The following is a 15,370-nucleotide window of genomic DNA, read 5'->3' as shown; positions in this document are numbered from 1 at the left end:
TTTACATTTATAAACAATTAATTATAGGTTCAATTGGGGATACATTGATGAAAAAATATAAATTGATTTGCTTACTCATAGTCACTAAGCGCTTCTACTATGACATGAAGTAGTTTTTGGTTTCTATAAGAAGTTAGTCTGCATTTTAGGACTTCAAGTGACACTAGGAGAACATAAAAGGACTTTCCATCATATCTTTGGTTATATTTTCTGTTGTCTGTGTTATTTTGGTTGATATTTTGAATGGAGAACGAGGTAAGTTAATGTTGTGTCATGCCACATGTCTGTTGTCTTCTATGATATTTGAATGTGCATAGGCAGCTGTAATTTATGGTTCGGAATGTTGGGCAGTTGGTAAATTGCATGTACAAAAATTAGTGATGGGAAGATGAGGATGTTGAGATGGTTGTGAAAATACTAGAATAGAATAATAAACATTTACATTTATAAACAATTAATTATAGGTTCAATTGGGGATACATTGATGAAAAAATATAAATTGATTTGCTTACTCATAGTCACTAAGCGCTTCTACTATGACATGAAGTAGTTTTTGGTTTCTATAAGAAGTTAGTCTGCATTTTAGGACTTCAAGTGACACTAGGAGAACATAAAAGGACTTTCCATCATATCTTTGGTTATATTTTCTGTTGTCTGTGTTATTTTGGTTGATATTTTGAATGGAGAACGAGGTAAGTTAATGTTGTGTCATGCCACATGTCTGTTGTCTTCTATGATATTTGAATGTGCATAGGCAGCTGTAATTTATGGTTCGGAATGTTGGGCAGTTGGTAAATTGCATGTACAAAAATTAGTGATGGGAAGATGAGGATGTTGAGATGGTTGTGAAAATACTAGAATAGAATAATAAACATTTACATTTATAAACAATTAATTATAGGTTCAATTGGGGATACATTGATGAAAAAATATAAATTGATTTGCTTACTCATAGTCACTAAGCGCTTCTACTATGACATGAAGTAGTTTTTGGTTTCTATAAGAAGTTAGTCTGCATTTTAGGACTTCAAGTGACACTAGGAGAACATAAAAGGACTTTCCATCATATCTTTGGTTATATTTTCTGTTGTCTGTGTTATTTTGGTTGATATTTTGAATGGAGAACGAGGTAAGTTAATGTTGTGTCATGCCACATGTCTGTTGTCTTCTATGATATTTGAATGTGCATAGGCAGCTGTAATTTATGGTTCGGAATGTTGGGCAGTTGGTAAATTGCATGTACAAAAATTAGTGATGGGAAGATGAGGATGTTGAGATGGTTGTGAAAATACTAGAATAGAATAATAAACATTTACATTTATAAACAATTAATTATAGGTTCAATTGGGGATACATTGATGAAAAAATATAAATTGATTTGCTTACTCATAGTCACTAAGCGCTTCTACTATGACATGAAGTAGTTTTTGGTTTCTATAAGAAGTTAGTCTGCATTTTAGGACTTCAAGTGACACTAGGAGAACATAAAAGGACTTTCCATCATATCTTTGGTTATATTTTCTGTTGTCTGTGTTATTTTGGTTGATATTTTGAATGGAGAACGAGGTAAGTTAATGTTGTGTCATGCCACATGTCTGTTGTCTTCTATGATATTTGAATGTGCATAGGCAGCTGTAATTTATGGTTCGGAATGTTGGGCAGTTGGTAAATTGCATGTACAAAAATTAGTGATGGGAAGATGAGGATGTTGAGATGGTTGTGAAAATACTAGAATAGAATAATAAACATTTACATTTATAAACAATTAATTATAGGTTCAATTGGGGATACATTGATGAAAAAATATAAATTGATTTGCTTACTCATAGTCACTAAGCGCTTCTACTATGACATGAAGTAGTTTTTGGTTTCTATAAGAAGTTAGTCTGCATTTTAGGACTTCAAGTGACACTAGGAGAACATAAAAGGACTTTCCATCATATCTTTGGTTATATTTTCTGTTGTCTGTGTTATTTTGGTTGATATTTTGAATGGAGAACGAGGTAAGTTAATGTTGTGTCATGCCACATGTCTGTTGTCTTCTATGATATTTGAATGTGCATAGGCAGCTGTAATTTATGGTTCGGAATGTTGGGCAGTTGGTAAATTGCATGTACAAAAATTAGTGATGGGAAGATGAGGATGTTGAGATGGTTGTGAAAATACTAGAATAGAATAATAAACATTTACATTTATAAACAATTAATTATAGGTTCAATTGGGGATACATTGATGAAAAAATATAAATTGATTTGCTTACTCATAGTCACTAAGCGCTTCTACTATGACATGAAGTAGTTTTTGGTTTCTATAAGAAGTTAGTCTGCATTTTAGGACTTCAAGTGACACTAGGAGAACATAAAAGGACTTTCCATCATATCTTTGGTTATATTTTCTGTTGTCTGTGTTATTTTGGTTGATATTTTGAATGGAGAACGAGGTAAGTTAATGTTGTGTCATGCCACATGTCTGTTGTCTTCTATGATATTTGAATGTGCATAGGCAGCTGTAATTTATGGTTCGGAATGTTGGGCAGTTGGTAAATTGCATGTACAAAAATTAGTGATGGGAAGATGAGGATGTTGAGATGGTTGTGAAAATACTAGAATAGAATAATAAACATTTACATTTATAAACAATTAATTATAGGTTCAATTGGGGATACATTGATGAAAAAATATAAATTGATTTGCTTACTCATAGTCACTAAGCGCTTCTACTATGACATGAAGTAGTTTTTGGTTTCTATAAGAAGTTAGTCTGCATTTTAGGACTTCAAGTGACACTAGGAGAACATAAAAGGACTTTCCATCATATCTTTGGTTATATTTTCTGTTGTCTGTGTTATTTTGGTTGATATTTTGAATGGAGAACGAGGTAAGTTAATGTTGTGTCATGCCACATGTCTGTTGTCTTCTATGATATTTGAATGTGCATAGGCAGCTGTAATTTATGGTTCGGAATGTTGGGCGGTTGGTAAATTGCATGTACAAAAATTAGTGATGGGAAGATGAGGATGTTGAGATGGTTGTGAAAATACTAGAATAGAATAATAAACATTTACATTTATAAACAATTAATTATAGGTTCAATTGGGGATACATTGATGAAAAAATATAAATTGATTTGCTTACTCATAGTCACTAAGCGCTTCTACTATGACATGAAGTAGTTTTTGGTTTCTATAAGAAGTTAGTCTGCATTTTAGGACTTCAAGTGACACTAGGAGAACATAAAAGGACTTTCCATCATATCTTTGGTTATATTTTCTGTTGTCTGTGTTATTTTGGTTGATATTTTGAATGGAGAACGAGGTAAATTAATGTTGTGTCATGCCACATGTCTGTTGTCTTCTATGATATTTGAATGTGCATAGGCAGCTGTAATTTATGGTTCGGAATGTTGGGCAGTTGGTAAATTGCATGTACAAAAATTAGTGATGGGAAGATGAGGATGTTGAGATGGTTGTGAAAATACTAGAATAGAATAATAAACATTTACATTTATAAACAATTAATTATAGGTTCAATTGGGGATACATTGATGAAAAAATATTTAAAATGGTGCAGACGGACAGACACAGTTAGAGGAGGTGAAATAATTATGATTAGTGTTGTGAGTTTGTGAGAGGTAGAAATAGCTAAGAAAACTTTATTAAAAACCATGAAAAATGATTTGATGTCTTAGTTTGACTAGATATACTACCCTCGATAAAGGTAATTGGTGGAACAGGATTTGTGCTACATGGTTCAAGTTAGATCTTAGGAGATTATATCTACAAATGCAAAAATAAGAATGTTTAGATGTGTGGAGTTAATAGAAAAAGAGTAGAAAATTTTACATCTGTGAACATTTAGGTGTAGGTCCAATCAAGGATAAATTGACGAAAATTAACTCAAGATGATGAATCATATTCGAAGAGAAATTATAGATGCATTGCTTGGATGAGATGAATTAACGATTGATTAGTATAATGAGCAAAGATAGAGGAATACTTATGTATACTTTATTAAAAACCATAAAATGTTTTGTTGTTCTTAGTTTGACTAGCGATATTGCCCCCAACTGAGTTCAATGGCAGAATAAGACCCATATATCCAACTTCTAATAGTCAAATAGTTTTTGCATTATGACTTATTGTTGTCATATCATATTGGTTTTTTTTCTAGGACACAAAATTTGTCATTTCATCCTTTATTTAAGTTTTGATCAAAATGGAGAAGAAGATACTTGCTTTAAGCGAAGAAATAACACAATGACATATACCAAGTAATGCAATTTTGTTCGGACCGGATGTATTGTCATATTTATCTGTCCAGGCATAAATCAACAATGCACACTCCCTAATTTTCGGTGGTCCACATGCGGTATGGTGCTTATCACTTGTTCCAGGCCCACAGTCCTGGTAATGAGTTTGGACCAGGCAGTAAGCCTGTTTTCTTTGTTTTCTGTGTTGGTGGTATTCCTCTCATCAACCTTATCTGCCATGAGCACCTCCTCATCTTCCTTGGCTGCAGCCTCTTCATCTTGCTTGGTTGTGGTCTCCTCCTCATCTTCCTTGGTTAACATCTCCTCATTTTCCTTGGCCGCCGTTGGCTCCTCCTCCACCACCTCCTCTACTCCTCTGTTTTTTCTGCCACCTTCTCCCTTCTTCTTCTTTGCCTCCTCTCCTCCTCTTCCTTCTATACTTCTTTTCTTCTCCCTTCTGGTACCATGGTACATAACAGCATACCACGAGTCAGTATGTTCATTCATACTAGAACCATAGCGGTGCAGCCAATGACTACCATAGGTCCGTTGCCCAAAATTGTTAGAACAAATATATGAGGAATCGTGAGGATATAGGGAGAGTGCACGTGTTCGAAGCTCCCTTCACTCCACCCAAGAAGGAAAGATGATATCATCTTCACCTCTCCTCGGGTGGAGAGAAGGGATCTCCGATCACCCCTACCTACTTTCTCAACCTTCAGAAATGAGGGAGCCAAACATCTGAAGACCACCGTCTCCCGAGGGAGAACCTATAACCGGAGATATTTCAAACGTGACACGTATGGAAATTACTGCATGTGTGTCACGTATGTGGTGACGTGACACACACAGATCCGTGTCAGGCGTTGCTTGATCCGAAGTGTTCAAAGCACAAAGTATAGGTGTGTCACGTATAGGTGTGTCACCACATACGTGACACGTATGGAAATTACCGCATGTGTGACACGTATGGAAATATGCATGCATGCATTGAAGTGATGATATATGTTGGTGTGCTGCCTGATATCGGAAACCCTAGTTGGCAGGTTGGACAATAGTGTATGCAAGTATGAGATGGAGATAATATATCTTAAATAAGCTCTTTGTAGTTTTCTGAGCACTCAAAGCCAGCAACAAGTAACTAATGTACAGTGTCAGATCTCCCACTGTTTGATCTATAGATGCAAATTAACATCATCTGATTCTAAAGCAGAGATTACTTCATACATCCTATACCAAACAACACACTCCAATAGCAATTTTGGAGGCACTTGTTGAGATTATTTACAAGTACACAAATTTATTAGAAAATTTGTTATTTATTATACATTTCAAGAGCAATTTTAGCAATTAAGAAGAATTATATCCATATACTATGATAATACTTATTATCATTTGACAATAAAGATCATAATCCAAATCATGGAAGAACAAAAGAAATCATATAGGAATAACCTTATCTAAATTCTCAAAATAATGATGAATATGCGACAATTGCTAAGCCAACTGATGTATGATGATGATGATATTACTGTTATAACGAGCTTGTAAATTTGTAATACTGGTTTCAGTTACTTCTTTTCTACTGTAAAAAATAAAAATAAAAATAAGAAATTAGCGCCAATAAATTAAGCTATATATATATATATATATATATATAAATGAAAAAAAGGGAAAAAATACGAGCATGATAGCCAATTAGTGATCGTACTACGTGGTGGCCCCCACCACCTTGGGGAGATCTGCGTGTGAGGCAACCCATAAGCCGACGGTCGGGGCCACCTTTTAGCCGAGCTAAATATTCTTTTGTGTCTATCGACACCCAAACAACGTTTACCCACAATGACAACTCACTTATACGTGGGGCCCGTAGAGGTATGGACGCGCCACTTTCTCTACGGGTCTATTGTTTGGTCGAAATTTCACGTGTCACTAGATGCTCAATTATTTCTGCTTCCTTAGCCTTTCGAACATTATCATCCTTTACTCCGGTTCGGAAACTTACCCACGAAAACACCCGACTGATGATTGCAGAGAAAAGTGGGTCCCGCGGGACCGGCAAGTGATGGTGAGAACGGTAACGCTCATGAGTACAGAATAAAAGTACTGCTTAGCTTTAATTTTTCTTTTTATCGGTTCCTTCGTCCGGTAGAGAAGAAACTCGAGAAGAGGGACGGCCGTTCAGGAATCTCGTCGACGGCTTTAGGCAGCTCTTGACGGAACCCTAGATCCGGGAACCGGAAACCCCCAACACTGATGCGGATTCCTCCGCAAGCAATGCTAGTTTTCGTCCCATCATAGTACGTAATCTGTGTCCGGGTTCTCTATTCGGCTTCTTCGTCGCCGGATGATCTCGATGCTTTTTTCTTTATCTTGTTAGCGTATGGTTTATTTGACTGGGGTGAATGGTTTCTTCAACGAAAGATGCGATTTCTTAATCTGATTATGCACAAAGAAAGCAGTAGCGATTCGATCTTTTTTCGTAGGGGATGGTTGATTTGCTTTGGGCAATTGGTTTACGCCACAAGAAAAAAATTTCTTTTTTGACTTTTTCATGTGTCTTGAATGAAAAGGATGCTGACTTCGTTATGTGTTAGATCTGGTTGGACAAAGTATAGCCTGCAGGTTATGATATCCTTTGTTGGGATGTATATGTTTTTTTGCTTTTGTTCGTGCTTCTATGATATGAACAAATCTCTGTTTCTATGAAATGAACAAATTTTGAACCTTCTTCACACTCAGTTCTACCGGACTAAATTTGACTGTTCTACGTACAATCAAGTTGAGATAATATTATTAGTGATCTGAGCTCAAAGGTCATTTAGTATGGCACGTCGTTGCTAGATCAGATGATTAATCTGCCATATTAGCCATTATATGATCTAAGTTGATTAGCATTTTCTCTATCTACATCAAATTAAAGGGTTCTCATGAACTTGAATTTTTGACATGAAGAGTGCAAGAGAATGTTTGATCCTCGTTTTGCACAGAATGTGGGTTTGAGATAATTAAATTTATACTGTTTTCCCTGGTTAATTTATCTTGCTTCCATAGCATTATCAAGTAAGAAAATACGAATAGTAGAATCCATTGTTAGCAGTGATTCAAAATTATCTAGTTGATACTAGAGACTTCAATCTCCATAACATTGGTGTCAAATCAGTCTTCAAAGATATCTAAATAGTGGTAAAGGATCCATGTCACTTACCAAGAAATTAGCAATGAGAGCATGGTGTTGATGTCATATCTGCTATATTTATATTTGTTTTGTTCAATATTATCTGGTAACAAATTGAGTATGGAGAGAACTGATAATGTACTATTGCCATGTGCAAGTAGGGTTGGTGCTCTTTCTTATGTTGCTGAGACATGGTGATATAAAACACACAGTACTGGACTATTGTCCTCATCCGACTACCTTTGGAAGTGTTAAAATTTTGAATTCGATTGATATTGGTTGGATATTTTCTCTCTTCTTATTTTGTTAACTTTACTATGAGACACAATAATGCTGCTCATGAGATTCCTAAGTGGAAAGTCAAGCAAACCCTTTTATTTTTTACCTAAAAACTTGTTACTGAAGCACCAATGGACTTGTTTGTTCAACGATTTTTACCGGTTGCCATGTACCAGTGTACCATGGTATTGTCTGTTTCATATGCTATGTTGAGCGTGTTAACACAAACTTGGCAATGTCTTTGGCTTGTACGTCAATGGATACATGCCAACCAATATACCTGCAGAACACTGATGCACAAAGTAAGATCCTTGTTAAGCGATAATACTTGTCAAAACTTCTTTAAATTTCTTGTGTTGTAAAATTTATGTTAATGGAGGGCTTATAAAAGTTATTTTAGGTTGCATTCCTAACTAAGATGAACTTCTTATGACTTTATGACCTCCCAATAAATTTTGGGTTTTAAACTGGGAAGCTTCGCTATTAGGAACGAGTCGGCATTAAAAGGGAGAGTGAATTAGTGCAGCGGTAAAATCATTAGTTTAAAAATCTTCGTACAATAAAACCGATCGGAAAGATGTTAACTTGAAAGCATACGGAAGTGTGTAGTGGATATAAAGCAAGTAAAGAATGGTAGTTTGTAGTAAATGTAAATTACAAGAATTAAATGCAAACCGAGTTATAGTGGTTCGGTCGTCGTGACCTACATTCACTCTACCGATTTGTCTTCCGTCGAAGCCACCGGTATCCACTAACGGTCTTCCTTCAATAGGCGAAGACCAACCATATTTTACAGCTCTTTCTCCTTTTACCGGGTTTAGGAGATAACCCTTACACCCCCACTTACTCATCTCTCAAACTATTCTAACACTTAGATTTTTGATAGGAGTTCACATAGGATTACAGTAGTGTTTTCTTTCTTTTTAACTCTTAATTCTTGTGTTTTTTAACCAGAGATGAGAGGGATATTTATAGGCCTCAAGTGGATTCAAATTTCGAGCCTAAAAGAGTCTCATCCCTGGTTTCCCGAGTCCTAGCGGTACCACCGCCTGTGCTGGGCGGTACCATCGCCTGACACCCTGCCATTGGGCGGTACCATCGCTTGACACAGTCTCGGAGATTGTGTCACGATGGTTTCACCTGTTTGGTCACTGTTTAGGCCTTTCACTTGGCCCAACATAGCCCATACTTGGGTCATTGAATGAGCCTTTTTCTTGGCCCAAAACAATCATATTTTGGGCTCAGTTGGCCCCTAATTGAGTTGGCTTAATTACATTCTAAACCGACTCAATTAGACTCTAAACTGACTCGATCTAGACATAATCGATTACAAGCGAATCCTTGTTGTCCGGCATGTCATTGGTTCATCCGACGCTTCGTTCGATCCTTCGGCGCTTCATATTCTCCTTCGATGGTGTATTACCCAATCGGCACATTGTCTTCTCGCAACATCAGATCTTCTTGGCACAATATCCGATCTTCTTGGCCCGATGCCCGAATTCACAGCTCGAAGCCTTCTATCGATACATCAACCGTTCCTCCAGCCCGACGTCCAATCTTCTGACATGTTTGTTCCGGCCCATCGTCTGATTCCTCTTGCTTTAATCAATTTGCCTTTTCTGATCGACGTTAGTCCTTGTCACTTAAACACACATTAAATTACAAACACTATCAATTTGTTTCATCGTCAAAATCCAAGATTCAATATTCGCAAGGTGCCAGTATTGGACCATGTGTGCATAATCTGCATGCCATGCCAGGTGGGGTACCCACAATTGCAACTTTATTGGAGCAGTATAGTCAAGCTTCGAGTCGACTTATCAATAAATGCAAGAGCAGTTATTCTCTTGACAAAGAATCCATGAATCTCCGATCTTTGGTGGAAGAAGTTATGGGTTTCAGGGAAGGATCCTGACCTTTTTCCTTGTCTTGAAGTCCCTAGCTTGTGGGACCCGGAAAATGGAGCTCCAGTCTCCTCCCTTTGGCAGCCTATCACACTTGTGTGGTTCTCAATATGAAGCCTTGTGTGAGGCTACATAGTATGCGTCCAACCTTCAACTTGCTTTCTGACCAGCTGGATGTTGTGCAGATCAAGTGGTTTGAATCTAAACTAATATATTCAGTCACATTAGATGTTTTAAAAGCTGAAAAAGTCGTAAATATAATACATGTCTTTTTATAAAAAGCTGTCTTTTTATAAAAAGCTATAACTCAAACTTGACAGAAAAAATTTATATATCACGTTTTAAAAAATATAAAAATAAGGGCATAAGAGATTCATGACAAAAATCATAAATCGGCTGAAATAAACCTTAGTAATTCTCCATTTCACCATGCAGTAGCTACGATGTACTTGCAATCTCAGGCTGCAGCAGATGCATCTCTCTTCCACCACCCACAGTAGTTCTCATGTACTACTTCCAACCTGAGTCCCTCTTGGTGAAGACTGCAGCAGGTGCATCTCTTGTTCACCACACAATACGTCTCATGTACTGCTTCCATTCAGTCTCTTTTGGTGATCATCTCCCATTTACCACAGTAGTTACTTACTTTAATCTCATTTCCCTTTTGAGAGACAAGCAGTTACAAAAAATTTTCATGAAAATGTCAGTTTAATTCATTTGGAAACAGCAGTATATTGGTGCTCATTGTGTAGTTGTACAAGATATGCTCTGATACCAAAAAGATTTAAGAGAATCAACAATATATAAAATACAACAAAAATAACCCATAGAAGATTTACATGATGCTATATCCTCTACCTACATCAGGCCTTAGATGGTTCATTACTAACAGCATAGTTCAACCCTAATGGAAATTAAGAATCCAAACACCATGAAAAGTATACCCCTTGTATTAATAAAGCCAGCAAACTCCAAGGCAGACAACCAACATTCACAAAGGTACTTAGATTGAAAATTTGAAATTTAACAGAGTAATTGAGAGGTTCTTTAAATGAAATAAGAATGTGGAATGAGTGCAACAAATCCAGTTGCACCCAACAATAGATGTCACTTGCACAGCTTTTAGGCTCTGATCTTCCATTGTTGTTTGGATATCAGAATGAAATTGGTTCTTTACCTGTAGTTAGAGCTTTGCAGATCCAAAAGGTTTCAAGTTGTGGCATATCATTTTGGTGACATGACAGCAATAACTCCTTGATAAATGTAAATCCAAGTGTGTTAAGAATCATAATGGTTCAGGTAGTTTGCAGATTTAGGCTGGGTATTTATTCATAGTACTGAACTGGCTACATCTATGAATTTACAGGATGCATTTTCTTTATACAATATGGTTCAAATTTGTCTTCAATATATATAAGAAATCGATAAATTGACATCCAGCAATCCAATAAAAGCATAGGAACAATGGATCTGCAACATAATATTTTCAATGTCAAAATTAGAAGCTAAATCACTACTAGGCAAGTATTTGCAGTGAAACAAACATGATAAGTTATTAATCAGAACAGAATGGAGGTGACAATGAAGAACCATCAGTCAGTATTGACTAAAAAAGGGGCTTCTAAATGTTTCTTATTTAAACCCTGATATTGTTTAGGCAAGTATTTGCAGTCAGCATTCAGTTAAAAAGGCTGGTAAATGTTTCTTGTATAAATCCTGATATTCAAGATGCAGAGATCAAACTGAGAGGCAGCTCAATAGACAAAGGGTATGAATGCCTTCCTTGACTTGGGGTATTCATCCCCAAACTTCTGCCGGTACCACTGAAGGTGTGCCTTTGCTCGAGGCCCCAGATTGGAGCAGGTGTATAGGAAGAAGCCCAGGGATGCTGGCGACCACGCCATAATTGCCCAACCGAGCCACTCCATCATCTCACCCATGTAGTTGGGGCAGCTCACCAACTCAAACCACCCTCCCCTGGGTATCTTGTATCCTCCTCCCTCTGACTTCAACCTCAGCAATACCGAATCTGAAGATATGTTCACGGCCATGCCCCAAAAAAACAGCAACATCCCTGCTGCCACCTGCAAGCAAATCCACCACCATCCATTAGAGAAGGTGGTGGGATAGTCAGTGTAATGAGATATGGAGCGGGACTGGAGGTAGGCGTTAAGGAGGTTGAAGGCAAATGCGATGAGGGCAATGTAGAGGGGAAAGTCTTTAGGCTTCATTTTTTTCGACTTGGAGAAGTGGAGGCGGAGGGGGTAGATGACGGTGCGGTTTGTGTAGTGGAGGAGATCGAGGGTGAGGATAATGAGGGGAATAGGGTGGGAGCAATAATGGCCACGGGGGTAGAGGATGAGCGTGAGCCAGAGGGTAGGGCTCTCCATAAGGAACCAGGCGAGTGCTGCAGGCAAAGGAGGCCCCCATCCAGGCTGGGCATGCCTCCCATAGGGCGCGACTAGGAACTGGAGGGATGCAATAGTGAGCGGGCATATGACATACAGAGACACTAGAGCTGCCCAGAAGAGTTTAGAATCGTCAAATTGGTCCATCCTTTCTTCTTCTTAGGACTAAAAAGGATCTCTTCACCTACAAAGAACCAACAGAGGCAGAAATGCATGAAAAAGCAATACAAATGTCAGTAAATCTCAAAGGCTAAGATCACATTTGCTACATGTATACTAAAGTTAAGCAGCAAGTGAAAAAGAAAGAGTTCCACCATAAAATCATTTAGAGACAAGAAACAAGAGTCAAATGTATGTTAGGCCAAATGCAGATAGGAACAGAATGCAATTCCAGCTATTAAAAAAAAAATATCTGGTTTCTAGTGGCAAGTTTCAAAACATATATCTATATCTATATCTATCTATCTATCTATCTATCTATCTATATAGATAAAAATTAACTCAATTCTGGTTGCATGAAACCAAACCAAAAGCATATCCAACCTAATCTTACCAAATCATCACCAACTGAGTTTGAGAGCAGCACAATCCACCAATCCAATTATTTGGATCCAAACAATTTTAACATGTTATTTACACCATAACAGACAATCAAGCTCATTAAAACATTACTCTACCAGTGGCTTCCTTAAGGACAAACTCAAGAAATTACCAAGCAGTTCATCGAACTTCAGCTCTTACCATATTCTACCTTTGAACCTCATCACATTATTTTTAGGTCCATATTCATGACATCATAATGCTAAACTTAGTTTGATAAAATTATAAAGTCATGCAAGGGAAAAAGGTGCCTCAAAGAATACAACATATTGGTTGCAAAATCAATTTTGTCTAGGCATATTGTTTATCTACATAGAAGCAAAATAGCAAGAAAGCATTTGCATGCCCAAAAAGTGCACCAATATATTTTTCATCAACAAAGTTACAAGTCCTTTAACGTATCAAGATTACAACGATATTCGATTGTAGGAATTGTACGACAAACAAACTTGCAAAAATATATACTAGGAATAATTTTCACCAAGCATATTTACTTTCATTCATGATCAAACCAGTGTTGTCAAAGGTGGTAGGCGCAAAAAGTGCCAAAGTTCCAAAATGCTCGGGCCGCTAAGTGCTTGCCGAAACAAACATAGGTGAAAAATATCATTAAGGAGTAATACAATTATTAGAATATAAAGTAGTCAATACATAAGTTTCATAACGTTTCCTATTCAAAATGTCACTACTAAACCACCGACTTAATTCATTTAACCATCTATAACACATTAATGTGCTCCATTGTCCATATATAACAATGAAAATGACAAAACAAAAGAATGTTAACATCAAAATTCCAAGAATTTCATCAAGAAAATCAACGATTATCAAGGTCCACTTCTTGCCGATAATTCATCTGAGGCAATCCAAAACAACCCAAACTACCAGCAATGTCAAATTCAGCCCTTTAAACAATTCATAAATTAATATTAACAAAAGATAACCCTTCTTAACAAGAAGAAGAGGGGAAAGCTTGGGGGAGGGAGCTGTCGGTAAGTGAGAGAAGGGTGGGGGGTGTGAAGATGCAGAGAGAAGGAAGGGACCTGCGGAGAGCTCGGTGACGGCGCGGCTCTCTTGGTGGAGCAAGCCGAGGACGAGCGCAGAGCAGAGAGAGAGAGAGAGAGAGAGAGAGAGAGAGAGAGAAGGGGTGTTGTTCGACGAAAAAGGGGGAAATTGCCTCTCGACCAAAGAAATAGAGGAGGGTAGTGATGTTCGACGAAAGAAGCATAGGAGGGCCTGCGGTTGGACGATATAAGCAGAGGCGGGAAAGGAGAAGAGAAGGGAGGATGGTCGCGGCGGGACTGTGTAAGAAACAGAGAGGAGAGGAGCTCGTGGCAGCAACTCTGTTTGGTGGAATAGAGAAGGGTGGCCATCGGAGGGAGAAGGGAAGAAGCAGAGAGATTTGGTCAGCCAAGAGAAAGAGGGACAGCGACTCCGTTTGGTCAGCCCGAGCCCATGCTTCTATCTGGTTCAACAACCACTTCGATCCAGGCCGTAGGATCGCAAGATCGTACGATCCAGATCTGGATTTTTAAGATCGGTCTCGTCGTGGTCTCTCTCCATCTCTGCCACCTTCTTCGCTCCTCTCAGATAAAGAAGAAGCCGTTCATCCTACCACAATCTTGGAGCTTGGCTTGCTGAGATCAAGGTGCGTAGTGCGTTGGTTCCGTGCATGCATTCAAGCATGCATTCAAGCAAATAGGTTCCGTGCTCGATCACGCCAAAACAAAGACGGATGCCACTCCCAAAAAGCAGAAGAAGAAAGCAAGCAAGCGAAAAAGGGGCTTTCGGCTCCAGCCAGATGAAAACCCTCAATAAATCATGAAAACATACATCAGAAAGCAAAGGAGAGAGACGGCGGGAGAGAGTTACCTATAGGCCGGAGAGGAAATGGCGACGGCCCCGAAGCAGACGGCGAACGAGGGGAAGGGCGAAGAGAGGCCGGAGAGGAAGTGGCGACGACCCGGAAGCAGCCGGCGAACGAGGAGACGGGCGGAGACGGAATTAGGGGTCGAGTGCGCTTCGACACTGATGTCTCCGTCATAGAGTGGATGAGGGGGGACAGATTCATTCACAGATGTGGGGCCATACATGTATGGGGCCCGGCCACGCTGTCTTCGTTCACCTGTAATCTTCTTGTAAGGAAACATAAAATAAACGAGTTATATAAAGACTTAATGCATGTGATGATCTCACTAAATCTCAAAAGATATGATCATATCGAATGTGGAGAGAGTCAATGTCACATGCAATAATATCATTAGAGAACCTGAGGACGATCACAAATGGAGAAATTATATTGGTGACTCGAATCCTTAATCACTCTAATTATGAACAAAATAAAGGGATAATGATTATGATTATATATCAAATTTCAGATTTATTTGAGGTTTTGAATTTGAATTATAAGTCCAAGAAAAGAGTCTGCTAATTTTGATCGCCTTGATCCACTAATTTATATTAGTCCTTAATATTTAATGTATTAAATTCAATTGAATTATGTTTACTTAATTGCTAATAGATCCATTTAAAAATTAAATTTTAGTAAATAATTTTATTAGAATATTAGGTTTCAATTGATGATATCCTGTTTTGACATAATACAAGCCTCCAAGGATTTTGCTTTCAATTAGATGTTCCTTCTTAAATGAAACTTTTATTTGGAAAGTGAAATTATTGAAAAAGGGGAGATGAATCATTTTGGCTATAGTCAATTCATATTGGTTTAGTAATTGATATAGTAATGATATAAC

The 15,370-nt window shown here is 37.8% G+C and overlaps 2 protein-coding genes across 39 annotated transcripts in view; one reads left to right on the top strand and one right to left on the bottom strand.

The window, feature by feature from the left end:
• LOC135646027 (bZIP transcription factor 1-D-like) overlaps window positions 1–10,398 on the top strand; it is a 71,077-nt gene extending 60,679 nt beyond the window's left edge. For 23 of the 37 annotated variants that reach the window (XM_065165183.1, XM_065165116.1, XM_065165120.1 and 20 more), the window contains one exon: window positions 7,588–7,778. In XM_065165183.1, the coding sequence (XP_065021255.1) occupies window positions 7,588–7,614 (27 nt within the window). In that variant the 3' untranslated portion in view covers window positions 7,615–7,778. Of the gene's footprint in view, window positions 1–7,584; window positions 7,906–10,044 lie in introns of those variants that run through there. The other 14 variants (XM_065165201.1, XM_065165253.1, XM_065165290.1 and 11 more) reach the window with 8 other exon arrangements.
• Window positions 10,399–11,074: 676 nt separating this feature from the next.
• Window positions 11,075–14,783, bottom strand: LOC135646172 (steroid 5-alpha-reductase DET2-like). Of its 2 annotated transcripts, none has more exons than XM_065165409.1 (2): window positions 14,490–14,783; window positions 11,075–12,201 (listed from the first exon to the last, which is right to left on the bottom strand). In XM_065165409.1, the coding sequence occupies exon 2, from the start codon at window positions 12,162–12,164 to the stop codon at window positions 11,364–11,366; it is 801 nt and encodes a 266-aa protein (XP_065021481.1). In that variant the 5' UTR covers window positions 12,165–12,201; window positions 14,490–14,783; the 3' UTR covers window positions 11,075–11,363. The 2 variants fall into 2 exon arrangements, with proteins under 2 accessions (XP_065021481.1, XP_065021489.1); XM_065165417.1 differs by lacking the exon at window positions 14,490–14,783 and adding an exon at window positions 13,661–14,482.
• Between the last annotated feature and the right edge of the window lie 587 nt (window positions 14,784–15,370).

This window comes from Musa acuminata, chromosome BXJ1-4 (assembly GCF_036884655.1).
Source record: "Musa acuminata AAA Group cultivar baxijiao chromosome BXJ1-4, Cavendish_Baxijiao_AAA, whole genome shotgun sequence".
NCBI lineage: Eukaryota > Viridiplantae > Streptophyta > Magnoliopsida > Zingiberales > Musaceae > Musa > Musa acuminata.
Note: the sequence above shows the minus strand (reverse complement) of the source record. Positions and strands in the feature narration are given on the sequence as shown.

Bases quoted from the DNA above. Each gene is read 5' to 3' on its own strand.
- LOC135646172 (XM_065165409.1), bottom strand. From the start codon at position 12,164: ATGGACCAATTTGACGATTCTAAACTCTTCTGGGCAGCTCTAGTGTCT.